Below are 27,409 nucleotides of genomic sequence, written 5' to 3'. Positions count from 1 at the left end.
ACCATTTGTTCTAATTAATCGCATAGGCCAAAGAGAGTTGCTGAGAATGGAGATCCTTGTTTAACACTAGGTTGGTAACCTAACAGAACATAAAAGTGTCCTTTCAGGGTTTTGAAAAAAACCTCCAAAACCATAGGAGATCCACTCATTTTGTAAAATCCTTTCATGAGGTTATAGTTCAAGGCCTACTACACATAGAAAAAATAAGAAACTTGTAAAATTTCTCATCTTTTGGTCACACCAAGCCTCCAAAGTTGATGGACCAGTACATTTTCATCAAAACAGTCATTTGTTGCATAAAAATAAGATTAGGGATTTTTGTAGGACTTTGAGATAAATTCCCTAGTTAACTTCAATGGGTTGGTGATCAGAACATATGATTGCTTCTTACTCACTATTTTTTGTTTTGCCAAAACAAATAGGTACAAAAAAGTTGAATTTTTACCATTCTGCAAACCTATCATCAAAGTTTCTATAGCCACGCTCAATACAAATAATATATGCATGTTTTCTTAGTTCCCTATTGTTCTTTAGGTTCATAAGGATCCATGGAGCATGTCAAAATAATAATACATCTGTTACCAAGGGGAATCTTGGGGACAAAGATGAAGTGCTAAAGACAACAAACATGAAAAAACTGGGTTCAACATTATGAGTTGTAGAATCCCATAGAAACTATTCAATATGTAGCCAAATTTGATCCTTATGACTAGATATGGTTACTACCTACAAAATTCATGTAGTTGTCACAAGAAACTAACAATATTGAAAAAGCTATACTTGATATACTAAAATGTTTTGTTTTCTTCTATTATTGAAAAAATCAACCATCGTTGTCTACTATGCAAAATAGGGTATTAGGTGCCCCAAAACTCAAGGAATATTAGCTTTATGTTACAATATGCGACATAGAAAATCAAAACTACATTTGGATATCATGAAAGCCACCAAAAAAATCATAGAAGAGCTAAAATTGGCTAAAAAACAAGATTTGATAATTTTTGTAATTTGGTCATAACTTTCAACTTTAACATTTATTTCTCCCTAGAAGCATAAGGACATGTTGAGGACTACTAAAGATAGTTCTCTAGCATTATAGACCTCACAAACATGAATTCTAGAGTGGTATAGTTGCAAAAATTTGAAAAAAGCAAAAACAGGACCCGTTTTTTCACACAGTTTAAGTTGTGAAATGTTGTGCAAGGACAATGTTAAAGATGGAATTGATATTCCAAAAAAATGTTGAGTTTTTTTCAGCTCATGAGACAACTTTCTAGATAGATAGCACCTCAAAATCCATTTTGAAACTCTTGACATAATTCAAGGAAAATGGTCACTTAATAGGACATAAAAGTGTCCCAGGACATAAAAGTGTCCCATTACCAACCTAGTGTTAACCCCAATAGTGCTTGCAAATTTTTTTGAAATTCCTTTTTCCATGCGCAATTGACACATCACCTTCTCATAGATTCGAGTAACCGCAAACATAGACTCACTTGACACTCCTTCTCCACAAATTGTTACGTGGAATAATATCATAAGGCTTTGTATAGTCCACAAAGCAAAAATAAAATCGCTTGCCTTTAAACCGACTTTTCTTCATGAGAATATGAAGAGCGACAAGATGATTAATGGTGCTATGGCCTCCATTATGCACCCAAATAACTTTTCTATAAGAGACCCAATCATTATAGTCTGGTAGTTATTTACATTCTTTACATCCTCTCCTTTATGCAGATGCTTGACCTAATTAGTGCTCCAATCATAAGTCATACCATGCTGAAGTACAAGGTTGAACATATCACACATCCACTCATGTGTAAAATCTCCCGTCCATCTTATTATTTCCGGTTTGATACCTTGAAGGTCTCCCGCTTTGTGAGTGGCCAATCTTTTGAGCCCGTCGTATCCAGCATTTGGTTACTCATATAGTTGCCTACAATGTGTGTACATATCTACGAAATTCAAGTTACCAAAACTCTCAACCCGCTTGCCTCTCAAGTTTTTTCAAAATCTTTCACATGCGCGTACCTTTTCTTAGACTTGAAAAAATTGATGCTTGACTTCCCATCTTCTTCTCTTCTTTTGAATCAATGCTTTGTATGTATGTAAATGACTTTGATATTTATCATTGTACATAGTTGCATCTAGCTTTATCATGGACTTTCAAGCATCTTGACATTCTTTATCAAACCACCTTCTTTTGCGTGATCTATCTTTGTTCATACCATGGACATGCTTTATGGTAAAGCATTTTTTTACACAAGAACAAATAACTTTCTTGAAAGCTTTCCATTTAGTTTCCAATGGTGCATCATATTGAAGCTTTTTCATCCATAACTTTTGCTCAACTATTTCAATATACATTGGTGCCCGTTTGAAATCCATACAAAGTGATACCTCCTCTTCTTCCCTTTGGCTGAGATAGTCATGCTTAGTTGTTTCTCCACATGCAAGGTCAATGCATAAGGTCCAATGGTCTGATCTGGGGTCCATTGGCCAAGCATAAACCCCTTTATGTGATACATGATGGCTTCGGAGCATAGCACATATTCAATCACACTATTCCCATTATGTTTTCTACATGTAAATCCATCGGGTCTACTCCACAAAGATACACCATTGGCAATGATTATACCCGTGCTAATACACATGTGTAAAAGTAATTTTCATAGTGATCCAGCTCTTTCTCATCCATTGAAGTACGATCATACAAGTGACCTTCCTCCAACTCCCTTGAAATGCATGGCATATCAAATTGTTGACTATCATGTTGCAATGTTTTTGTGCGAGCATTCATATTCCCAAAGACAATACATCACCTTTGCCTTTAAAATGAGCAATATCCTCCTCTAAATCAAAATATTTATTATCTCTATCCAAGTAAGCATCAAAGGGAGAATCATGATGAGGAATGTAGTAACCAGCTACAAAAATGGGTGCCCTTTTTGGTGTCATAATTTTTGGCCATACATACCATTTGTGCTTGTCATGTTTTCAATTCTTCCTTAACCCTCCTTGCCCTCTTCATTGCTTGAGGTTCTTTGACCACATCAATGAACGTACATTGTCATTCTCTCACCCATTAATCCTTTGTATATCATGCTCCCAAATTTCAACAAGAAGTACAACATCGGCTCTGCTTGTTAGTTCATCTATGCCAAGCCCTGCATTCCATGGGTATCCATTGCAGTTCCAAAAACATATTGTCAATTGTAACTAGGCCTCATAGGTTACACACTCCTATTTGCTCGAGGGACTTGCCTCCTTCTTGGGCACATTTTCTTCATGAGAGATCTCCTTGTTTTTCTATTCCTCTCCTCTTAACCCTTGTGACACATATTTTGTTGCCCAATAGTGCAATCTCCACAAACAAAACATTTTGTATCTCAAAAAAAAAATCAAACTATTTTCAAGGATAATTGTTTGGTCTCATCCGGCATGGTGCATACAATTGGTTGTTCTCCCGAGCGAGGAGCTCCTTGCTTACCCACTTTGTGTGTCTTGCATCCATGCCGTGCTCAAGATCTTACTTTTATGCGTCTTTTGAAGTTTTTTTCTTGCTTTGCATGCAATTGTAGGAAGTTGATGTGAGGGGGTTTAATGCATATTTAATATGTACTCCACAAAACTTTCCATGCCCACCATAACGTCAATAGAAAGAGCCCCCGACTCAAGAAGTAGGAGCATATATGGAGTTTGTGTCTTAACTTGGAGAAAGTTTGTAAGAAAACTCTTTTGGACATTCTCAAAAATCTTTTCAAGTAGACTTTGAGATACTCCTATCCCACAGTTCAAATCTATGTAAAAAAGATTTGATGTCACCAATGTGTCAAAAAGGCACTTCTGGAGAACCCAACACTTGATGATTCCCGCATTACACGTGTTCTCAAATGCATAGTACGTTCTCTTTCCGACTTCCAAACGATGCATAGCACATTCATGCCACGTGATTGGACAAAACCTCAAGGCCAAGGTACTTAAAGATCTCAACAACTTCAAGTGTCTCATTGTTGTACAGTATGCATGGCTTCTCCTTATGGTTGGTTTTCACAAGTATAACCTTTGTTTTGGAATCATTCACAATTAACCCACTATGCAAGAAAAAGTTCTCAAGGACAACCATAAGCTTTTGTGCATCCTCTAAAGTGTGTGCTAGAAGCACTACATCATCCGTATACGACAAAAGCATGAATATCGCATTGTAAATAGTGACCTCTTCAATGTATTCTTCTTGCATAAAGTCAAGCACCATTTGTTCCAATTGATCGATGCATAGACCAAAGAGAGTTGGTGACAATCGACATCCTTATTTAACTCCAATAGTGCTTCCAAAATGTTTTGAAATTCCTCTTCCCATGTGAAATTGAGAAAGCACCTTCTCATAGATTCAAGAAACCGCAAGCATAAACACACTTGGCACTTAGATTTCTTCCATCCTTCTCCAAAAATTGTTATGTGGCATCATATCAAAGGCTTTCTTAAAGTCCACAAAGCAAAAATACAATCGCCTGCCTTTCTACCGACTTTTCTCCATGAGAACACAAAGCACGACAAGATGATCAATGGTGCTTGTCTTTTTGCATGCTTGCCATTTTTTTCAGCATAATCACTCAATTTTATGTCCATTATACACCCAAAAAACTTTGCCATAAGAGACCCAATCATTATAGTGCGGTAGTTATTTACATTATTTACATCCCCTCCTTTATGCAAATGCTTGACCTAATCAGTACTCCAATCACAAGGTATACCATGTTGAAGTGCAAGGTTGAACATATCAAACATCCACTCATGTGTAAAATCTCCCATCCATTCAATCATTTCCGGCTTGATACCTTCAAGATCTCCCACTTTGCAAAAGTGGCCTTAGATAGTTGTCTTTGTCCATAGTTGCATCAAGCTTTATCAAGGATCTTCGAGCTTCTTGACATTCTTTATTAAACCACCTTTTGCGTGATCTATCTTTGTTGATACCATGGACATGCTTTATGGAAAAGCATTTTTCAGCACAAGAACAAATAACCTTCTTGAAAGCTTCCCATTTTTTTTTCCCAAAGGTGTATCATGTTGAAGATTTGTCATCCATAACGTTTTCTCAACCATTTCATATACATTGGTGCCCGTTTGAGATCCATGCATAGTGATAACTTCTCGTCCAAGTTTGGTTGAGATTATCATGCTTAGTTGCTTCTTCACATGCAAGGTCAATATACATAAGGCTCCATGGTATAATCGAGATCCATTGGCCAAGCATAAAACTCTTGATGCGATACATGATGGCTTCGGAGAGTAGCATATAGTTAATTACACTATCCCCATTATGTTTCCTACATGTAGATCCATCGGTTCCACTCCACAAAGATACACCATTGGCAATGAGTATACCCGTGCTATTGTACATGTGTAAAATTAATTTTCCACAGTGTTCTGGCTTTTTCTCATCCATTGAAGTACGATCATACAAGTGAAATTCCTTTGTATGGTATATCAAATTGTTGAGTGTCATGTTGTAATGTTTTTGTGTGAGCATTCGTATCCCCAAAGACAATAACATCACCTTTGCCTTTAAAATAAGCGATTTCCTCCTCTAAATACAAAATTGACTGATGTTTATCCATGCAAGCATAAAAGGGGAAATCATGTTGAGGAATGTAGAAACCGGCTACAAAAATGGATGCTCTTTTTGGTGTCATAATTTTTAGCCACACATAACGTTTGTTCTTGTCATCTTTTACAATCGATACAAAATTCTTTCTTAACCATACATGCTACCCCTCCTTGCCCTCTTTGTTGCTTGAGATTCTTTGACCACATAAATAAATGTACATCATAATCCTCCAACCCATTAATCCTTTGTGTATCATGCTCCCAAGTTTCAACAAGAAGTACAACATCGGCTTTGCTTGTTAGTTCATCTATGTCAACCCCCACATATTATGGGTATCCACTGCAATTCCAAAAGCATACTTTCAATTGTAACTGAGCCTCATAGGTTGCACATTCCTATTTTCTCGAAAGACTTGCCTCCTCCTTGGGCATATTTTCTTCATTAGAGATCTCCTTGTTTTTCTTATTCCTCTCCTCATATGCCTTGCGATGCATATTTTGTTTCTTAATAGTGCGATCTTCACATACAAAAAAAATTGTATCCCTCAAATAGATCCAACTATTATCAAGGAATTTTTTTCGTTTGGTCTCATCTGACATGGTGCATGCAATTGGCCGTTCTCTCGAGTGAGGAGCTCCTTGCTTACCCACTCTTATGTGCTCCATAGACCATACCACCTGACATACCAAAGTGAGTTTTGAATGTCCAATAACAATGGCAAGGAAAGAAGGTGTCTCTAACTTCTCTTTGAAAATTCCACGAATAACAATGCTCTTGAAACGTCGCTTCCATTCCTTCAACTCCTCTACATCTACATTCTCAACATTCTTTGTTTGAGCCATAGCTTGCATGAGGGAGGAATTAGGAACCACATTGTTACCACATACATCAGTCTAGGACTTGTTTGTGCATAAACTTTTCATGTCGCATACATCCTGACTCATGGTGTCAAATTTAGCCACTTTCAATACATGGTCATGCTCTACTTTGCTCATGCACTCCTTGAAAGCATTCAAGTTCACAAGAGAGCGTTTACATTTCTTGACTTCCTCTTCAAGTTGCATCAAACGTGTTGTTTGCATCTCAAGTGTCCTCCTGAGATTCTCATTCTCAACCACTAGAACCCTTAGCAAGCAATTCTTCATGGCAAGTGCCAATAAGTCTTCACCTTGTTTGTTTACGATCTCTTGCAATGATACCAAGTATGACATGATCATGGTTTCTGATGTTGTTGGTTTAGTGATTGTGTTGCTATCTCCACACTTAGAAGATTTTGAATCATTTTCTACAATGGTTGTGGATATGGTTGAAGAAGAAGAACCCTTGCGAGTTGTAGAAGAAATTGGATAAAAAAAAGAGATGAGAGTCATTTCTCTGAACCTGTTCACCTCAAAAATGCTGTTGCAGAAAAGCATTCCATAACTCTAATATTTTTTTGTCGTTACATCAATGCGTAGAGGATGTCATGATCTTCAATTGAAGCTATGGATCCAAATCAGAGTTTGGATGAGGAAATTATGATCAAAAGAGTGAACTGCTACCTACGAGATAAAATACGACTGCAAGAGAGAGAGAGAGAGAGAGAGAGAGAGAGAGAGAGAGAGAGAGAGAGAGAGCATTAGGGCAAACATATACTCCATGGAAGGGCCCATACACAGGTGTAAACCCAAGCACTACATGACAGAGAGAGAGAGAGCTTTTATGCAAAGCAATTAACAAGAAGCTTTGAGCAAAGTTAGGTACAACATTTGGGCAAAAACATTAACAAAACCTTTAGACTATTTATCATACAAAACATGGCAGCACTAATGTCATCCAAAACATATGGCAACATGCAATAATAATGGTCAAGAAACACTTTTTTTTGTGTTAACATTCGTGCTCAATTTGATGAGTGGATATGACAAAGATTGCATGATGTTCAAAAGTTGAGCTATTGCAATGTCTTCTTGTACAAATTAGTAAGCAATAGAAAATACCTCTAGGAGGCACATCAGTGGAAAGAGACATCAACCCTTTATTGAACACTATGGAATCAGAGTCCTGGCCTAGCTGCTATACATAGCTGACTATAGATCTCCTTTGTATAAAAAGAGTCAATCTTTGGTGTAAATGTATAGTTGGTATGTGTCCTCCCAGGCTATACGGCTATACTGTGCTGAGGAGACGAGAAGTTTCAAGAGAGCATGATCCATTGCTAAACCCATTGGTGTGGGTCTTATTGTGAAATCCTGAATGCATGGGATGAAGCTCAGCTATGCCATAACATAGTCCACTATACATTTATTCATCTCTCCTCTCAAGCATGAAGATGTCATCCTAGGGGCACTGTGGTTTGAGCGTATGGTGGTTAATCTAAAGTTTCCTAAAAGAAGGTTGTATTTCAAGTATAGGAAAAAGAACATGTACATAGATGCTGATGAGCTTGGTTGTACTATACCCTTTTAAATTCTCTTGCCTTTGAAAAATCAATGAAAAGCTCAGTTTTTGCGTACATGATTTTTGACAAACAATCCACAAAAGGTCCTAATGTTCTATCAAATGAAGCTAGTAGGAATCAAGAAGAGTTAGACTTGTCTAATTTTCTACATGGATTTGCAAGCCAATGCATGTGTGGAAAGTATGTGAAACCGGACACTTTAGGAAAACATTGTAGGCCTTTAAGTATGATCAAACTATGTGGTCGCCATGTGTGTGTGTGTGTGTGTGTGTGTAAGAGAGAGAGAGAGAGAGAGAGAGAGAGAGAGAGAGAAGAAGAAGAAGAAGAAGAGAGTTTTAACGTCGTAGGGAACTATCCCAAGAGACTTTAAAGATCTAGCCGACGAGGAGAGTTGAACTCAAGACCTGTTGTTCAAGAGGGAAATGGCATAACCAATCTACCACACTTGGGTGATAGAAAGGTTATACCATTTTCCTCTTTTTATGAGAGAGAGAGAGAGAGAGAGAGAGAGAGAGAGAGAGAGAGAGAGAAGAAAAGAAAAGAAATATAGAACATTACATTAAATGTCTTCAAAAGGTCAAAATGACATATGAGGCCAAAAGGTTACATCCATTTGTGATGTGGGTGATAGAACGGTTATTCCAATTTCCTCTTCTTATACAAGCACACACACAAACACCCACCCATGAGAATTTTTTATTGTCATAGGAACAAATCTCAAGAGGCATCAAAACTCCCCAAGACCTCTTATCAAGAGGGAACCAATCTACCACACTTGGGTAATAGGAAGGCTATTCCAAATTTCCTCTTCTGTACACAAGTTTGAAGTATTGGAAAGCCCTTGAGGCTTTGTATACATTTTATGAGTAGGCCATGAGCGCTATGTCTTGTGCTCCTCTTGTTTGAGCTGATTTCATCAGTAACCCCCTTGAAAACGTCTCCAAAGAGTTGGTCTAATGGTAAGGCTTTGGCCTCTCAACCTACGAGTTGTGGGTTCAAATCCCCCGTTGGGTCACCTCTAGAGGGGCAACTTGTGCTCACCTGATGATTACATTGCTAGGGATCTTACCCTTGGACACTCGAGTGCATTTTGCTCTTGGGGTGGGTCACCTGAGGAGAAGGTTCCTAGCTGGTTGCTACGAGTTCTCTCCGTCATTCCTAGCACATGGTGCATCAATTAGGTGGCCATGGTAATGCGTACGCGGCCCTTGCCCAACCATGTTTCATGGCTAATATTTGGAAGGGATAAGCACCTACGTCAGAAAATAAAACCTGTTTGAAAACAAAGAGAAAGAAAGAAAAATTGTATAAGCATCCTTTGGAAGCCAAAGTTGATCTATACAACGGATTAGAAACATCCAAATTACATTCCATTCTTGATATAAACACTATGTAGGAGAGAGAGAGAGAGAGAGAGAGAGAGAGAGAGAGAGAGAGAGAGAAATGAAATGTTATATTAACGTCTTCAAAAGACCAGAGTGACCTATGAGACCAAACTGATACAAAAGTGGTGAATCTGTTACAATGTATGAAAAGTATGAAAATAAATGCGAAAAACTAAATACAAAGTATTATATAAACTTCTTAGGAGCATTCTGGGTGTCTGGCTAGAATTCTTCTAATCCTTTGTTGTAGTCTCCTCCGGTGAAGTGTGCTTCTGCATCTCGATCGTGGTCGTCTCAATTTCCTAAGCTCAATCGCCATGTCAATGAGGGTGCCTTTAGTATGAATGTGGGTACTCCTTTGTGCTCGCTGCTGGCCTCTTTTTCTCCTTCCATTTTGGCTTCTCTCGATCCGAAGAAATCTGTGATTTGCCTCTGAGGCTATAGTGCTCTTTGTCTTCTCATTAGATTATCCCTGCGCCGATGTAGTTCCAGTAGGTACAGGCCTAAGCACCTTTGATCTTGGTATTGCATGACTCTATCTAGAGGTCCAAAGCCTTCTTTAAATAGGCAATGGAAACGCCCACGTATCTCATAGTATACGATGCAATGGCATATGTAGTGTAATTCTGTCTCCGGCTCCATTCCGCATAACTTGCAAATTCTGCTCTCAGGTGGGATTCCCCTAAATTTGCCAGATTCAATTTCCAGCTAGTGTGAGGATGTATGAATCTGACCAATAGCACATCTCAAACCATGAGACAGGTGGGTATCCATGTAGCTCGGGCGAATCACAAAACCATCTTCAGATAGCTGTAGGAAGTTTTCTTTGTAGTCGGCCATCTTCGTGCCCAATTCTTGTGTAGGGTCTACCCTTGTCCTCTTAGTGTCCAACTGTATAAGATCCTGGCGGATGATTTTATTAATCTCCGTTCGTGTGATTGCCAGTGATGGAGCCTCAAGAGAGTATTGGAAGGGGGGTAATCTTTCCATACTGAACCCATGTCTCTGAAACCACGAGGACAATTGCGCATACCAACATGATGTATCTCTTTTCATTGCTAATTGTCGAGAGGATTTGAGGGCCAATCTAGTATATCGGCAATTATTTGTATCCCATAAACCATGTATAAAGGACACTGATTTGGTAAGAGCTTCAATTTCTATCGGAGAGGCAGCTAGTTCCGCTCGGGTAATCGCGTGTGGTACGGAGGCCTTGGCTCTAATCATTTGGGGAATCATAGATACCAAAGGTCTCCATTGACTTCCAATTATCCTGATCCACAGATGGTCCCCAAATATGGACCCCATAAAGCATAGCCGAAGCCACCACCGTATCAAAGAGCCAAAGTTTTGTTTGTGGTTCCTGAAACTGCACTTGTGAACACATCCTCTCCAACCCTCCCAAGGCCGCGGAGGCTCTGGACAATCTAGCATCCGCTGCTTTCTTGAGAGAGAGAGAGATCTGGCAATTAATAAGAATATATGTTTGCAACACCATTAAGGGTCTTAACAATTATAAAGGAAAGTGTGGTATGAGACTACCGAATCGCGCACAAGGAAATTTTAAATTAATAGCTACAAATTGGAAGTGGTGTTTACTTGCCAAACAATGAACAGTGTCCCTTCCCCCTACATGAGGGACCTTTGTATCATTTCATTTCCAACCTTTTTTTAATGTAACTTCTTACTTTTTCAAAAAAAAAAAAAGATGCAGAGAAAGCTGATATTCAATTTCCATGCAGCTGGGAGACGCAATGAAAATGATAATGAAACTGTTGTTGCTCAAGAACCCTCACTATTGAACTCTAGATTCAATACACTTCCACTTCTAGAGCTTCTTGCAGATCCAGAACTAGATAGTGCTCTTCTTGGCATCAGGCTTCTGCTTGAAGGACGACTGGACATGCTTGCTACACTGGAACGTCCTGACCGGACACTCGATGCAGCATAAGGGACCGTAATGCCAGCCTGAACTATCCCATCCTCAATTATCTTACCATAATCAGGAAACTCACTGGCCAATGTCTTCAGCTTATACAAAGCATCGCTTGCAGTCTCTCCAAACTCCGCCAGCTCCATTTCCTTGTTGATTTTCTCGAGTTCATCTCTGCTTTGTTAGAAACATGCTTCAATATTATCATAAGCAAAATCCTAAAAAGCAGAGTTTTTTATATAGATCATAAGCAAGTACCCATGGCTATTCTTGATTTCTTTGGCTAGCCTACAGAGTTGAGCCTTCGCTCGTTTGTACTTCAGATTTTGCTCCTCTGCCTCTTTGCAAGCTATGTCTACTTGTTCCTCTAAGAGCTTCAGGCACTCCATCACGGTGCTGTTTTCACTCTGTAAGTTTTGAAGGGATGACTCCAGCCCAGTAACATCCTGCAGACATGTGCTTGTGATGATTAGTGGATGACTCACTCAATCACCTTCCTTGCACTAATGCTTTCAAAACCTTGCGCTTAAACTGAGATGGGCATCATTATTTTCTGCCTTCTGTAAGAAAAGCCATGATTGAATTCTGTATAAGATGCACCAAAATCATGAAGATTCCGTTTGAGATGCACCTAAGACATTAAAGGTTCACACTAAGGTGTAACTTGGTGAACTAGGTGCCACACACATTTAGTAAACTCTGCTCAAGTCTTTGTCGTTCATGCAGCATTTGCAGAGCTTGTTCCAGCTCTGTCTTTAATTGAAGCTGCTCATCAGCCAATCCTTTCATTTTGGGTGACCTGTGGCTATGACGCAAAAGCTCGTTGGCCTCTTTTACGTCTTCTACAGCTGCTTCCAGAGCTTGTATCTCTTGCTGGACCTGAGTAAAGGCGAAACACAAACGAAATTAATCCCAGAGCTTGTATCTCTTACTGGTGGTAAAGACAAAATACAAACAGAATCAATAAGCTGCTAATATGACACTAATTGCCCTCAAAAATGTTTAAAGACGTAAATTGTCAGAAAATGCGAATTAACTTTTCAAAAATTTCTCAACAAAATTCAACTCTTTGCCATGCTGCGAGCATAAAATATGTACCTCTTCTAGGTCAAGCTTCAGGGCTCTTCTTGAGTGTTTCCATGTGAGCTATGGTGGGTTGAGATAATTTCTTTTCATGGTGGCATCTCTGGTTTTTCTGAAATTAAGAGGGTTTTTTAATGATTTGGTTTGTGAAACTCATCCTAGGGGTTGTGATTATCCATAAGGTGTCTATTCGCATCTAGTTGTGCATAGTGAGAGTCACTGGCATAGGACAAGCAGTTAGTTTCATTGGTCTCAGTTGGTATGGGGTTCACACTGAACGGACTCTTGCCTAGGTAGTGACACGTGGTATTGGAGGTCTAGTGGACACCGTGGCCAGATCACCACCACCGCAGTTTGGAGATAGATATCTTGCTAGCTGTTGGTGGCTTTTTATGATACATATATGTGTGGTTCATTCCAGCGTGATATATTATATCATCATCCACTTTGTATGGTCTAGAGTCTTGAGTCCAACAGCACACATCTGCACCCTCCTTGCACATTGGAGCTTCGACACCCCCAAGGTACCCTTGAGTCCTGGGCTTGGAGCTGAGAGTGCTGCCAGCCAGAATCTGTATGGTCCTATGAGTTCGTCTTTCCTGTTGAAGTGAGGTTTATGCTTACTGCACTCAGGAGCACCCACTGTAGAGAGCACGACACACTTTTCTTGCTACACATGGCCACCGCAAGAACATCAAGCAGATACACACACGCAGACTTGCGCATAAACCAATGACGCGGCAGAACTGTACAGCTAGCCTGGAAATCTCGCTGACATGCTGACGTGGCAAGACTATACGGACAGTTCTACGTTTTACATGTTGACGTGGCAGTAGTGTACGTATTTTTGTATTTTTGCGCTAAGCCAGCTTTTGGATACCAAATGCTTTTAGACTAGAAGATTTTCATGTAAACTAGCCAAGGGCCTTTAAATATGACCCATGGGCTCTCACTCTAGCAGTCTACCTGTGGGAGATGCAGAGCAAAGCCATAGTAGTTGTACCATGTTGTAGCAATATAAAGAAATATTGAAAGGGGCGCCAAGGTTTGGGGCCAGTGCTCTCTTGGGGTGGAACTCCGCCACTCTGCGTCTTGTGTGTCATGCATCTCTTTCAGTTCAGTGTTATTTGAAGTGCTTAAAGTTGTTTAGTCTGTTCTTTTCCGTTGGCACGGGGTGCCACTCCTGTTACAAAATCTCTTCTCATCAATGCATAGGGTTCGATGACAGGATCAATTTTGACTTCTACATCATCTTCAAATGGTCAGAGACCTTTACAATATATCTATGCATCAATCTTGCTCTAGATATTGTATTAAAAACTTTGCAGAAATCTACAAAGCAACAATAGATATGACGTCTGTGTGCTCCGATGCTCCTTAATGGTAGCTTGAGGTGTAAATATGTGATGAAGCGTAGAGGTCCTCTTTTGAATCCAGCCTATACGTGTGCTCGACACCCTCTCTCTCTCCCTCTCTCTCTCTCTCTCTTTCTCTCTCTCTCTCTCTCTCTCTCTCTCTCTCTCTCTCTCTCTCTCTCTCTCTCTCTCTCTCTCTCTCTCTCTACCTAATGACTTAGCTCATGCTCAAGCACAAAACCTCGACCAATATGTGGCCTATCATGCCGGTGCAATAGTTACTCGGGAGTATAGGATCCCTAGCTGTCAATATTAGCACAATAGTGCCAAATTCCAATGCTCTAACTCTCAAAAAATTCTTCAATATGGCTCTATTAGAAATGTGTAAGGTGCCAATGTTATCTCGGGAACGCCGTATCTCAAACTCTCAAGAAAATCTTCACATATGGCTCTATTAGACATGTATGCCAACAAAGCTGACAATGTATCTTGGCCACAATGGTAGACCATTGTGGTTATATGATCTGTCCAGCATCACATATGGTACTCATAGTGAAAGTGGACGGTGAAGTCATAACCCCAGTAGCAAGGTAGGGGAGGCTGAGTTGATGCTGTATATAGAGTAGCCGCATGTTGTTTCCAAATTCCCGTAGAATGGGTGTAGGTGTTCGCTGGTCCTGAAAGAGTCTCCACGCCTCTCTGGAATCCTAACTCAAGAATAGCAACTCCTGCTCAAGCTGATGCCGTGTACATCGCAACTCAAAATTCACCCATAATTTCTTTTCGTAGGTGCTTCTTGACGTGTTCATACATATGATTCTTGCGAGCTTAAAGAAATGCATACACCTTTCTTTCAATTTCCTCTATCATAACGCTCAATTCGTCCTTAATCATCATCTGCACTTCCTCATTTGTAAGTTCATCTTTGGTTTTATAAATCTTTCACTCTCTTCATGAGCCTAGCGATAACATACTGTCTCACATCTTCCTGCAATGAGTGTGCTTTGCTTTTGGTGGTGTCTGATAGATGCTTTCTTTTTCTAGATTTACTGACCTATCCATTGTCGCACCCCTTCTTGCATGTGGTATTTCTATGACGGCTTAATTAGAGAAGCATTGACAGCGATTATAGCAACAATCAATGACACAGTAGCAAGATGTTGTTACCTACTCGGGCACCATGTGCCAAATAACAGACAAAACTGGAACACACTCTTAGCACTTTTACACAACTGAAATAGAGAGAGAAAGAGAGATTCCACATGATAGATACGTAGTGGCGGAGTTACGCTGCCAGATGCAATGGCCCCAAAACCCTGGTGCCACTTCCAGTACTGCATTTTATATCGATGATAGTGAGTGTCAAGAGTAGCTCTCAATCTGCGTGTGCAAGATCTGAGAGAATATTACCCCTAGGAATCCTTTTATAGACCCCGCTTTTCAATCTTAAAAGCCTTCTGGCTTTTAATAACTTAAAAGTTTATCAAAAGTCAGATCAGAAAATCAGCTGTTTATCCACACCAAAAACCTGTCACATCAGCACGTTGTACGGAATTCTGTAAATTCGGTAGCAATTCGCACTGCGATTTGCGGGCTACTGCTGCCAGCCCTTGATCCTACTTATAGGTGCTATTTATCATCCGCTTTTGTTCCTCGGTCCCCTAGGGTCACTAGGGACTTCTATGGTCTCAATGGCTAGCATTTTCAAGCCACCCGATTCTCCAATAGTTGTTGTAACAAGCTTGGACACTCCAAGCAAGAAATCAATAGCAACACACGACCAGAAACTTCAAAATCAATGAACTTTAATAGAGAGAGAGATAGAGTCGACACGGCCTGGCGTAGTTCCGTGCCCAGAGGTATTGGCCCCAGAGTCTGGCGCCCCTTTTGGTATTTCTTTATCATTAATCATTGCAAAGTGCAACTCCCAAGGGACCTCTGCCCTCAGACTCTGCGTCCAGCTGTAACAACCTTGGACACCCCAAGTCTGGAATCTGACACGACACACAAGAAAGAATCACTTTATAATACTTCACACTTAATTCACAGTTCAATTGAGTCGACATGGCCCGACATAGTTCTGTGCCCAGAGAGATTGGCCCCAAAGACTGGCACCCCTTTTGGTATTTCTTTTTGTATTAATGCTTGAGCCAAGTACAGTTACCGGTGGGTCTCCTCTGCTCACCGGCTTGCCAGCACATAATGAGCCAGAGAGAGCCCAGGGGACTTATTTAAAGGCCCTTGGCCTTGGGAAAAGCAATACATGAAAAACCTTCATCTCAAAAGCTCCTGGCTCCGAAAGCACTAGCGCTAAAGTTGCCAGCATAATATGCGGATTTCCGTACAAGTGCCACGTCAGCACAGCCAACAAAAATTATGGGTTTCCGGCGTAGTTCCGTGCCCAGAGGTATTGGCCCCGAAGTCTGGCACCCTTTTGGTATTTCTTTATCATTAATCATTGCAAAGTGCAAACTCCCGAGAGACCTCTGCTCTCAGATTCTACGTCCAGATGCTCTCTTTCTATTAAAGTTTTTTTTTTTTTCCAAGAAAAAGATCCTTCTATTAGTTAATGAAACTGCCCATAAGGCTACAACCACCTCTTCAAGAGAGGGCTACAACAACCATGACGGGGAAACTCTCCCAGTGAAAAAACAGCATATGTACAATAAGGCTAAATCAAGAAATGGGAGGAGGGAAAAGCCACACAGGTGGACGGTAGTGCCATTTGAGTACACCCTGGACCATGGTGAAAAAAGGCCCAGGACGCCAAAGTCGGAGGAAGGCCTCTCTGCGCTCCCTCATGCGGTCGGAGCTGCCCTGAAGTCTCTCTAGCTGTCCTTTGAGAGCGTGGATCAGCTCTAACCAAAGATCATGAACAGTCTCTGTTGGTGGTACAGGGCGAGCCTCATAGATGCGGAAGCAACAGGCCCGCCAGATGAACTAGAGTGTCAGGCCACTGATGAGCTCCCCACACTCCTCTCTCTCACCGCACCACTCTTGTGGAGTAAGCTCTGTGGTAGGCTGGAGTCTAGGTCGCCCCCCCTGCATCACTATCATCCTGCTCGTCGAAGATAGCTCAAACTGAAGTGCCGGGCCCGTGAGAGTGGACCAAGCAGTTGCCCCCAAGTGTACTGCCGAGCCGTGGAGAGAGCAGGCATCAGCCGAAGAACACGAAGCCACACCTGCTGTGCCAAGGGACAGTCCTAAAGACAGTGACGCTAACTCTCCACAAGATGGTCACAAGCTGTGCATGCGGCCGAGAGACCACTATGCACAAGCCAACTCCCAACTGCTGTAGCTCTATGTGCGACCAGCCATTGAAACAAAGTGACTCACCTCGGCTGCCTGGAGTCCCATAACCTCTCCCAAAAAGCTGCCAAGAACTCAGCTGTGAGACCCTCCTCTTGCCAATGAGGTGCTGCAGCAGGGCGAGCCTCTCTCTGTGCTGCCAGAATGTGACGTACCAGTCGAACAGTGTACTGAAAGAAAGGGACACCTGGGTGGTCTGCACAAGAGACAGGGTCCCTCCATAGCCATTCTCTAGGACCCTCCTCTTGCCAATGAGGTGCTGCAGCAGGGCGAGCCTCTCTCTGTGCTGCCAGAATGTGACGTACCAGTCGAACAGTGTACTGAAAGAAAGGGACACCTGGGTGGTCTGCACAAGAGACAGGGTCCCTCCATAGCCATTCTCTAGGATCCCACTGTACTCGTGCTAGTGGACAACACTCCCAAGCCCACAGTCTCCAATGTCCAGTCTCAAGCGCAGCTGGGTTAGCATCGATGACACAAGTCCTCCCACAGATGCCCACCACTCAGATCCTCTGAAAACAGCACTCAGCCACCTGCAGGGCCTCTTCTGCAACTCGCTGTAAGCGTCCCTCACCTTGTAATTTGAAAAACAGGGAGGGAATAGTCTCTGAACAAGCCCGAACTGAGATGAGAATCTCCAATCGCGTGAAGGCTCCCATCCATCTGGGCGCTGCTGACTCAAGAGGTGTGAGCCACTCAGCTGGTACTGCCTCTGAGGATGTCTTGGCACATGCTCTGCACCCCTCTCATGCCCGGTAACTGAAAGCCCTGCAGCTCCTCTGACAAGCCTGAAAACTGTAGACAGTCACCTAGAGAGCGTGCTGGACCCGCTGCCATGGGACCCCAGGAAACATGAGGCCGACTACCAACCAGGTGGCCTCTCTGAGTGCTACCATGGGGTTCCAAACAAGGGGCTGTCGCAGGCGCTCCTCCGTGCAAGTAGGCTACTGCTGCTGCTCCAGGCCTCGCCGCAAGTGCTCCCAAGATCGAAGCAAACCCACAGCGAAGCGGTCCTCCAGTCTCCTGCTCAAACCAACTCTACGCATCTCTGTGAAGATCCATTTGGTCGAAGGTTGCTAGTGGCCTCCTGCCTGAGGCACCCTAGCACGAAGCCGCTGTAGCAAGAACTCCTTCCAGGGGTCCTCACCTGGAAGAAGTCCTCGGACGATGAACTTCCCAAGAAGGGATCTGCTCTGCTGTGCTGGGTCTATGATCCCAAGCCCTCCCTGTGAACAAGGAAGAGTGATGACCTGCCAAGCCACTCTGGCCCGAGCTGTCTGAGTGTCACGCCTTGACCAAAGGAAGTTGCTGATCAGCCTCTCTACCTGGCTGATACAATAACTCGAGAAGATCCAGCAAGAAGTGATGTACCACATAGTAGCCAACAACACCTGGTTGGCCACTACAACTCTGCCAGCCAAAGAAAGTCGTGCAGAGCTCCAATGTAGCAACTTCCTCCTGATAGACAGGAGGAAGGGAGCAATCTGCTGCTTGGGAGACAAGTCTAAACCAACCTGATAGCCTAGGTACCGAACTGCAGTCCCTGGGGGAATCCACCTGAAACCCTCCCCTCGCATATAATCGGGTATAGGAGCACTACTAACCGAGAAAGCCACTGTCTTTCTTCGGTTGAACCGTGCACCAAATGCACAACAGAAGGTCTCAAGAGCCTGCTCACAGCTGTGAAGGTTGGCCTCTTGGCCATCCAAGTACAAGGCTGAGTCATCAGCAAACTCAGCGTCCAATAGCTCATCTCCTCGAATGGAAGTGCTAAGCCCCGTAAACCTACCTGCTGCGACACCAAAAACCTGCTCATGGCCTCAGCATAGAACAGAAAGAGGAAAGGGGCAAGAGGGCAGCCCTGTCTGACCGAACGTGTGAGCATGAAACAATCACCTCTACCTCCTGACAAAAGTACTACTTCCTGACAAAAGTACCTGACTGTGTGCCCGTCTGTACAAAGCTGACACCCCTCTGATCCAAGCATCTGAGAAGCCCATCCTGTGTAGAGTGCCCTCTAGAAAGTCCCAGTCAACTCTGTCGTAAGCCTTCTCAAAATCGAGAAGAAGAATCACTAGATCCTCACCACGGAGCCGCGCTAGGACAAAAGCCTCCCAAAAAGTAAAGATGTTGTCAAGGATACTGCGCTCCTTGACAAAACCCGTATGAGTCCCATGTATAAGGCTCTCTAGAAGTGGCTGGATACTCAAACTCAGAGCCTTGGCAAGAATTTTGTAGGCTGAGTTGAGGATGGTGATGGGGCGCCACTGTCGAATCTCATCCAAGGAGCCACCCTCCTTGGTAGATGAGACCCTCACTCATGCTGTCAGGCATCTCTCCTGTGTCCAAGATGTACCGAAAAGCACTACAGAGATCCGGGCCAAGCAAGTCCCAGTACTCCAAGAAAAAACTGGGAGTCAAGCGATCCTCACCTAGACAGCTACCACGGGGAGTGCATTGAGAGCCGTGTGAAACTCCTCAAGATGAAGTGGCAGCTCAAGCCTCTGACGCATCTCCTCAGTCACCAAGCAAGGCATCTGTGCCTACACCTGCTCCCTGCATGCATCTTGACGCTCTGCAGACAGTAACTCATGGTAAAAGTCAGTAGCAACTGCACGCATGTCCTCTGGCTCAGAAGCAGCTGACCCGTCGGGCCTCCTTAGCTGACTGACCTTGGCATGCGTATGCTGAGGTCCCACTGCCTCGAAGAAAGCACCAACCACTCTGTCACCCACCTGCGTCCACTGAGATGCTTGTCGATGGAAAGCAAACTCATGGCACCGCTCCTCTGTGCTAACCAGCTCTTGGCGAGCCTGCTGTAACTGCTCCTCCAACCAAGGACTGTCTGGATGATGCTCCTGCATCCTCTGCAAGGAAGCGAGACGCTACTCCTTCTCTCTCGCTGCAGCCAGGCGAGCCAGAGACTCCCGGAGAAAGAAGCGACTAAGCTGAGCTAGTCCCGAGGCCACTCTGTCAGCTGCAGAATCCTACATGTCCAAGCTCTCTGTTCAGAGAGCCTCTACTCACTCTCTGAGTGCAGAGTCTAGCAAGACCCTCTCAGGGATGCGAAGCATCGTGCTCCCCCTCCTCTGTCTATCTGCCACTGTGAGGATCACTGGTGTATGGTCCAAGAAGGAAGTCCCTGCCAGAATGCCAACTGTCCCACCCAAGTCACAGAAATGGTCACTAATGTAGAAGCGATCTATCCGCGATAGATTCACTCCTCCCACTCTGCGGTCCAAACGAGAGAAGGCCAGGCTGTCTGGGGGCCTCACATAGCTAGAGTGCTGCAACACATCCGAAACCCTCAGTCATACAAAACCTCTCCCAAGCTGCCAGCTCAACTCCATGCACAGTAGCATGGCTACCACCAATCCTATCAGAAGGGTCCTCCAACATGTTGAAGTCACCCCCTATGTACCACTGCTCTGCCTGCGGTAGAGACTTAACAATTTGTGACCAAAACTCTGCTCGTGTGCTCGCCAGACTGAGCGCATATATGTTCAGGAAGCCCACAAGGAAACCCTGAACCTGCATAGTGATCCAGTGAGCCCTACCTGGCATAATAATCCCTCTGCCCACAATGGCCAACTGCAAAGAATCTGCAATAGTCATACATACCCCACCCTAGATGCCTCCAGGTCCAAAAGCAGCTGACCAAAAAGTATCATATCGTCCACGCAAGAGCTGACCACAACGTCTAATGCGGCTCTCACACAGATGATGCTCCTGTAGCATAAGGAGATCAATCTCTCCTCCCATAAGGCAACGTTGAAGCTCCTGACGTAGTCGGCCCCTCTGACGCTGAAACTGGGGCCCACCTAGTCCCTGCACGTTCCATGAGATGATCCTCATGGGGAGTGAGAAAGAACAAATGCTGCCGCAACAGCTAAACGTGCTATCTTCGAGGCTCGCTTGGATGGAGAGTAAACTGCATCCGAGCGTCCTCTAGATAGGCGTGACTGCAAAGAGTGTCTGGCCCAAGCACAAGTAGCCCGAGCCGTACGTAAAGCAACCTCCTCTGTCCAGGAGTCCTCATGAATGTATACATAGCATGGCGAGCACTGAGTATCAACAAAGAAGTGAACCACAATGTGTCTACATCCTGCTGCATCTAAAGGAGTCACCGCAAACTTGGCCAATGGCCACAGAGTCAAAAGCATGTCTGTAACTCCTAGGTCTCCCATGTGGTGAGAGAACTCTAGGGCCTGTGTATGCAGCCACTCCAACACTGAGTCGAGGGTCCACTCAGTCTGGTCCTTGCCGCAAAGGGGAAAAGAGAAGCCTACTGCTGAGTCCAAGGCCTCTATCCCCCTGGTTGCAAGGAACAGAACATGAACCTTGAAGCAGGCTGCCTCAAGGTCTGATGAGGAGTCGCCGAGAAAGCGTGTAAAGTCGTAGGCAAAGAAGTCCCATTGGCACTGAATGTCAAAGCTCGTCAGACCTCGAGGGACTGCTGCAAAGGGAGACGTCTGTACCTGTAGAGGGGGTCGCAAGAAAGGCTGTCCCTCTCTCGCCAAGCGACTCGTGGCAAAGGCGCTGCCAAGAGATCTCCTAGCAGCCGGAGATGGCCTTGTCCCCTAAGTCGACTGTGGAGCTAGAGCGGGAGGGGGGGGGTTGAAGAAGCAGAGGGGGAGGGACCAACAAAGGTAGAGGGACGAGGGGGAGAGGAGGCGGGAACACGAGGCGAGGGGGAGGCTGATGAGGAGGGGGGGAACTCGGGGGGAGGAGGGTCTGTCGAGGATGAAGCTGAGGTGGGGGCTGGAGCAGGGACCTCGTCCTGCTCAAGAGGACCGAATCGGTTCCCCGTTAGAACCCACTGCTGCTAGGCAAGCGCCTGAGGACCACTCTGAGTGCCAGGCTGTCGTTGTGGCCCTGCCGGCGTCGACCACGAACCTGCTGCCATCCCTCCTCCGCTGGAGCCCCAGGCTCGGAGGGTGGCTCTGCCTGTGTGCTCTGTGTGTCTGCCTGTGGCTGCTGGCCAACCCTTGCAGGCTGGGGCTGAGTCTGTGGTGTAGGTCGGGGCCTCCTCCGTGGACAGGCCTTCGCAAGATGGCCCATCTGTTGACAAATGAAGCACTGGTTCGGGAGGCCGGAATACTCCACGCTCTGTCTAAACCAACCCCCATTCACCCGAGGAAGGAGGATGACCTTCGGGAGAGTGTGAGCATCCCTAACCAGAACGCGAACTGAGGGAATGCCCGCCGCCTTGGCAGCTACCGAGGCTGCCGTGCGAGGTGTCTCCAGGACAGTCCCAATCACTGAGCCTATCCTGGACAAAGTGGTAGGTACTCCCTCCGCAAACCAAGAAAGCAGACGGAGATGGGAATGTCTGCCTCCTCTACCAACACATCTGAAGCAGGGTCAAAACCATGTCTCCACTGTCGAAAGTCGGCTCGAACTGCTCGGATGGTCAAGAGGCTCATGGCGATGACCTTGGACGCCATCTCGGAGGTCTCAAACTCAATCTGATAGTAGCCTCGTCCGAGGATCTGAACGTCCAAGATCTTGCCCACCTCTGCAAGAAGGCGGGCCTGGAGAAGGTCGCGTAGCTCTCCTCTTCTAGGTCTGGTGCCGAGAATCTTGCAGATGACAAAAGTCGCCTGCAAGCGCTCTACCTCTGTGGCTAGGCTCGCTTGCTCTGTCGGTGAAAGAGCAAGTTGAATGGTGGGCTCAGCGGGGTCGAGCGAGGGGACTTCGAAGGAGTCCCTCTGTGGCGGAGCTTGAGCCTCCATCTGTGTCTGCTGTTGTGAAGAGAAGGCGAAGAGTCGTTGACAAGAGGAGGCCTTCTGTGCTCGAGTACGTCGAGAAAGAGGATGAGCACAGAAAACTGGGGATGGGAGGCGGGGCTGGCAGGAAAGGAGGTATTGGGAGGCGGGCTGGTGAACTAAGGCGAATGGCGGGGCGGCAGGCGAGTGGGGCAGCGGCGAAGGACGGGCGGGCAGCGGGCCTGGGTGGCAGCGGGAAGGCGTGGGCTGGGCAGCGGGTGGGGCGGGGGGTGGCAGCAGCAACGAGCGCGTTCGTGAATCAATGAAACGATCTCTCTATTAAAGTTCAGTGATTTTGAAGTTTCCGTTTGTGTGTTGCTATTGATTTCTCGCTTGGAGTGTCCAAGCCTGTTACATTTGTACTTGAAATAAGGTCAGATAGCTTCGAGAAAAAATATTCTTGAAAGGTTGCCATGTCCTTGGAGTGTGAGGCTTTGTGGATAAAGATCTCCACCATTACATAGCATTATCTTTAAGGAAAGCAGCCGCTCCACAAATTTTGAATTCTTATGTATAATATCTGAGTGCATAGATATTATTAAATTGTTGAAGAAATTGCAATGCTTTCTCGTGATCTTTCACTCTAGAAAAACTGAAATTTTAATTGTAGATCTGCCATCTTTGAAGTCCTTAGGTTGAGAAACTGCAGGCAGAAGTGGTGGATAATAGGGATATGAATAAGGGTTCCAACCGCGAAACACAAAAGGCAGTGGAGGAGGTGATGGCAAAGGTGGTGCAAGATTAGGTATTGCAACTATCTGACAAAAAACTCCCCGATGGGATAGAAGCACCTGCTCTTATGTTGTCAAGTGCCAGAGGATTAAAGACTTGAGGCATGACACACAGTAGCATAAAATTCCCAACAGGCATATTTTGTTGAGGATTCTTTAAAAGTATGTCGCGAAGTTAATCAATAAGGCACTGCAAATACTTGCGAGGATCCAAAAATACCATCTAGTGTAATCCGGAAGGACACGTTTGCTTGCCTTAAGCTCTGATACCATTGTTATGTACTTGGGCACCACGTGTCAAATAACAAACGAAACTGGAGCAAACTCTTGGCTCTTTAATACAATTGATTCCACATGGTAGACACGGAGTGGTTGAGTTCCACTCCCAGAGGCAATGGCTCCAAAACTCTAGCGCCTCTTCTGGTATTTCTTTTTATATTGATGACAAAGAGTACAACTACATGGAGAAGCTCTCAATCTGTGCCTGCAAGATCTAAGATAACAATATCCCTACGCATTCTTTTACAAGGCTATGCTTTTCAATCTGTGCCTGCAAGATCTAAGATAACAATATCCCTACGCATTCTTTTACAAGGCTATGCTTTTCAATAACTTAAAAGTCTATCAAAAGCCAACTTAGCAAGTCGATTGCTTTTTCACGCCAAAACTGGCACGTTAGCAGGCCGTACGGAATTCCGTGGATTCCGCTTTAGGTACTTTTCACCATCCGCCTTTGCTCCTCGGCCCCCTAGGTTCACGAGGGACATGCCACGTCATCATATTGTGACATATGTAACCAAGATGAAATGAGCTAGATTATGATCATAAGGTCACGCTAGAAGTGTGTACAAGGAGTAGGCTACTTAGAGTTGTAGTAGCAAGGTGTACAAGCCTATAGTACCAATGTATTTGGATCCAAGAGGCGCCAAGAGGAACCCTAAATCAACCGGGGTCGAACCATGAAGAAAGGAGAGTGATTTGGAACCCCCATTTGGACGATAGTACACCTCATACACCTCACATGGAAGTCACATGGAAAGTGCCACATAGGCTAACGATTGGACTAGGGAGGATACACATCATATGTTGGCACATAGGCCAAAGGCGACATACCCAACAACATGCACTATCTATGCTTCTGCACATGGCATCTGAATAAGTTATCTTTCCAAATAGTAAAGCTAGGTCCTTGCTTAAGCTACCCTTGAGATCAATCGAGCCCCGTGATTGTCCTTCAGGAGCAGGCCCCTTGCTTATCAAAAATCTCAGAAAGAGCAAGCCCTCTGCTGGCCTTACGTGACAAGTGTTTCTGCTTGAGACCCTTGAGAGAGACTCTTTGGACAAGTACAGACTCAACCCACTTTTGAGAAAGAGCCACTAGACAAGTAAAGACTCAAGATAGCTGGGACAAATCAGCCTGATATTCAGTGCACATATACCTTGGGCATCGGGCTAGGCAATACTGACATTAACGTTTTGATGAAACTGTGTAAATCCCCACACAGACCTTGCAGTGCAGAGAATTACGCTCAGTTCTCTACGTTGATGCCCATTTTCATGCACTTGAAACAAGCACCTCTTCCACGCACACAATGAAAGTGAAGCTGCTTCTTTTGAAGAGTCTCCCAACCAAAGCCAGCAAGTCAGCAGTTCAACCAAGCTAGAAATGGTTTCCTCACTTTAGGCCAGACCTTCTACTTAAGTTTTCAGGGATGAAAACATTGCTTAAGAAGGAGAAAACGTGAAGTTATTTAACAAGGGAAAAACATGAAGGGCATTAAGAAATTGTTCCATCATGTTTTCTGTCACATTTCTATGCTTAAGCAAATGGATTTGCTACCTCTTGTACTCGCTGTTCTAAATGGTACCCTTCTTGTTGCATGGCCTCTCGTTCCCTTGTTGCCTTTGCAATGAATAGCTGGGGAGAACGCTTGTCACCAGGTTCAAATTTTGTTCTCCTCAATAGCGCCTCATATTTTGCTTGCAGCTGCACTCTGGAAAACATGAAGCTTGAAGAAAAGAATTGCATTTCAAAACTATTGAACTTCGCACTACACACATCTCACCTTCTCACAATGGAGATAAAGTCTTTTCTTCTTGAGAGACATCCAATGAATTTCTTGCTGAAGTGCTTTTAGCTCTTTGCGCTGCCTTCTATACCTTCCCTCTATCTCATCTTTTCTCACTTCCATGCTCATCTTAAGTCTTTGCCTCATGTCCTCCATCCCAAAGACAGCATCTGTTTCCATGTACAAATAAGAATATCTTCAGTTGAAAGATTCAACAGCTGCGGTACTACTCCTATGTAGTATGAACACGCCTTGTTGAAAAGCTTTGATACGGTACAAATTAGATTTGCTAAGTAGAATAGATAAGGAGATGATGATAAGTTTAATCTATTGCCCCCAGAATTTCATTAAGGCTTTAAATTTCAAGAAACAGACAACCTATGTAAAGCATGCATGCACATACTTCTTTGCATTAGAAGTCACAAAGTGCCAAATAAATCTAAGTCAACAACAAGCTCAAAAATGGATTTGTTAATTCTTGTGTGTCTGGGGGGTGTGTGAGAGAGACATTTCATTTGGTAGAATTACGATGCCAAACAGATCAATATATACAGATTGGCAAAGAACATTATCACTTGAGTTCAAAGCTATGTTTCACGAAGCCAAGAAGCAAGGTTTCCAATATTGCAATTTTGCTTTGATAAAGTAAAAAACCCAGTGAGCTTTTGGAAAAGCAGAGGTGGTCCATGCTTGTCAGTAACTGAGGTGGCTCACATTAGTGTCAGTCCAGGTTATATTACTGAATGCTAATCCTTTGGCAAAAGAATGAGCTCTTTAAAATATTGACAATCCATACCTGAGACATCTATGTATTTAATGCATTTATGACTATGGCACATTCAATCTTTCCTCATTTGAAATTAACAGAGATTCATCCATATGAGCCTGCACCACAATGGGCTTTTCTGAGAGAGAAAATCCCATGCTAATCAAGCACTAAGCAGACACTGACTGCTGCTTATTTTTCATCAAAACCACTTCTACGAATTGGTTTGCTCCAGCATACATACTAGAACGTCTTCCATACTGTCCCAACTTCGCAACAAAATCATGCTCAATAAGCTCTTGAAAATAAAACCAGACTACAATTGATGTACGTACATGGTGCAAAATGGTTCTCCATTTGTTACATTGTTCCTCAAGTATTGGGCGATTCATGTTTACAAAACAAATGTATAGAAGCCATTTATATGAAAATGCAAAGTCTAAGATGAGTCCATAGGCTTAGGGGCAATCATCATCAGGTCTACTTGATGCATTAGTGCCACATGAAATCATTAGAGCTGAGGGCTGGACTGATTAAACTGGAGGCTCTCACCAAATCTGTGTCTTTCATTCATAGTTTATGGGATTTCCTTGGCATCGATATCGTGACTAGCTCTTGAATCCTCCCGACAATTGGCCAGCAACGGAGACAACTCATGCTGGTATGGTCAAGTGTCATCTTGGTTTCAGCTTCATGGCTTTAGCATGGACAAGCTACCCCTCTTTCAGTACTCTGTAGATGCACCATCGCTTAATTTGAACCACTCAGAGATTACCAAGCAGTATCTCACTCAATTGGATACCAAGATGACATTGCTTGCACCTTCGAAGGAGCTGGGGACAAAGATAGCCTTCTATCAAGAGCACCTCTCCTTCATACTACAGAGGATGGCTTCATCGTGTGGCCAAGATACATGGATACCCATCTCTCACATGGTTTGAGAAGTACCATTGGTCTCA

At 44.0% G+C, this 27,409-nt stretch overlaps 1 protein-coding gene across 1 annotated transcript in view; it reads right to left on the bottom strand.

Annotated features, from left to right (window-relative positions):
• Positions 1–10,982: 10,982 nt before the first annotated feature.
• The window catches only part of LOC147455847 (coiled-coil domain-containing protein 39-like), a 200,788-nt gene continuing 184,361 nt past the window's right edge, over positions 10,983–27,409 (bottom strand). Inside the window, exons 12-16 of the mRNA XM_086514496.1 lie at positions 25,682–25,854; positions 25,456–25,602; positions 12,057–12,248; positions 11,628–11,815; positions 10,983–11,543 (exon numbers count right to left, since the gene is read on the bottom strand). Coding sequence (XP_086370622.1) covers positions 11,219–11,543; positions 11,628–11,815; positions 12,057–12,248; positions 25,456–25,602; positions 25,682–25,854 — 1,025 coding nt within the window. The 3' untranslated portion in view covers positions 10,983–11,218. The remainder of the gene's footprint in view (positions 11,544–11,627; positions 11,816–12,056; positions 12,249–25,455; positions 25,603–25,681; positions 25,855–27,409) is intronic.

Source organism: Adiantum capillus-veneris, chromosome 6 (genome assembly GCF_014529385.1).
Source record: "Adiantum capillus-veneris isolate H3 chromosome 6, ASM1452938v2, whole genome shotgun sequence".
NCBI classification, from domain to species: domain Eukaryota; kingdom Viridiplantae; phylum Streptophyta; class Polypodiopsida; order Polypodiales; family Pteridaceae; genus Adiantum; species Adiantum capillus-veneris.
This window is presented reverse-complemented; position numbering and strand designations above follow the sequence as displayed.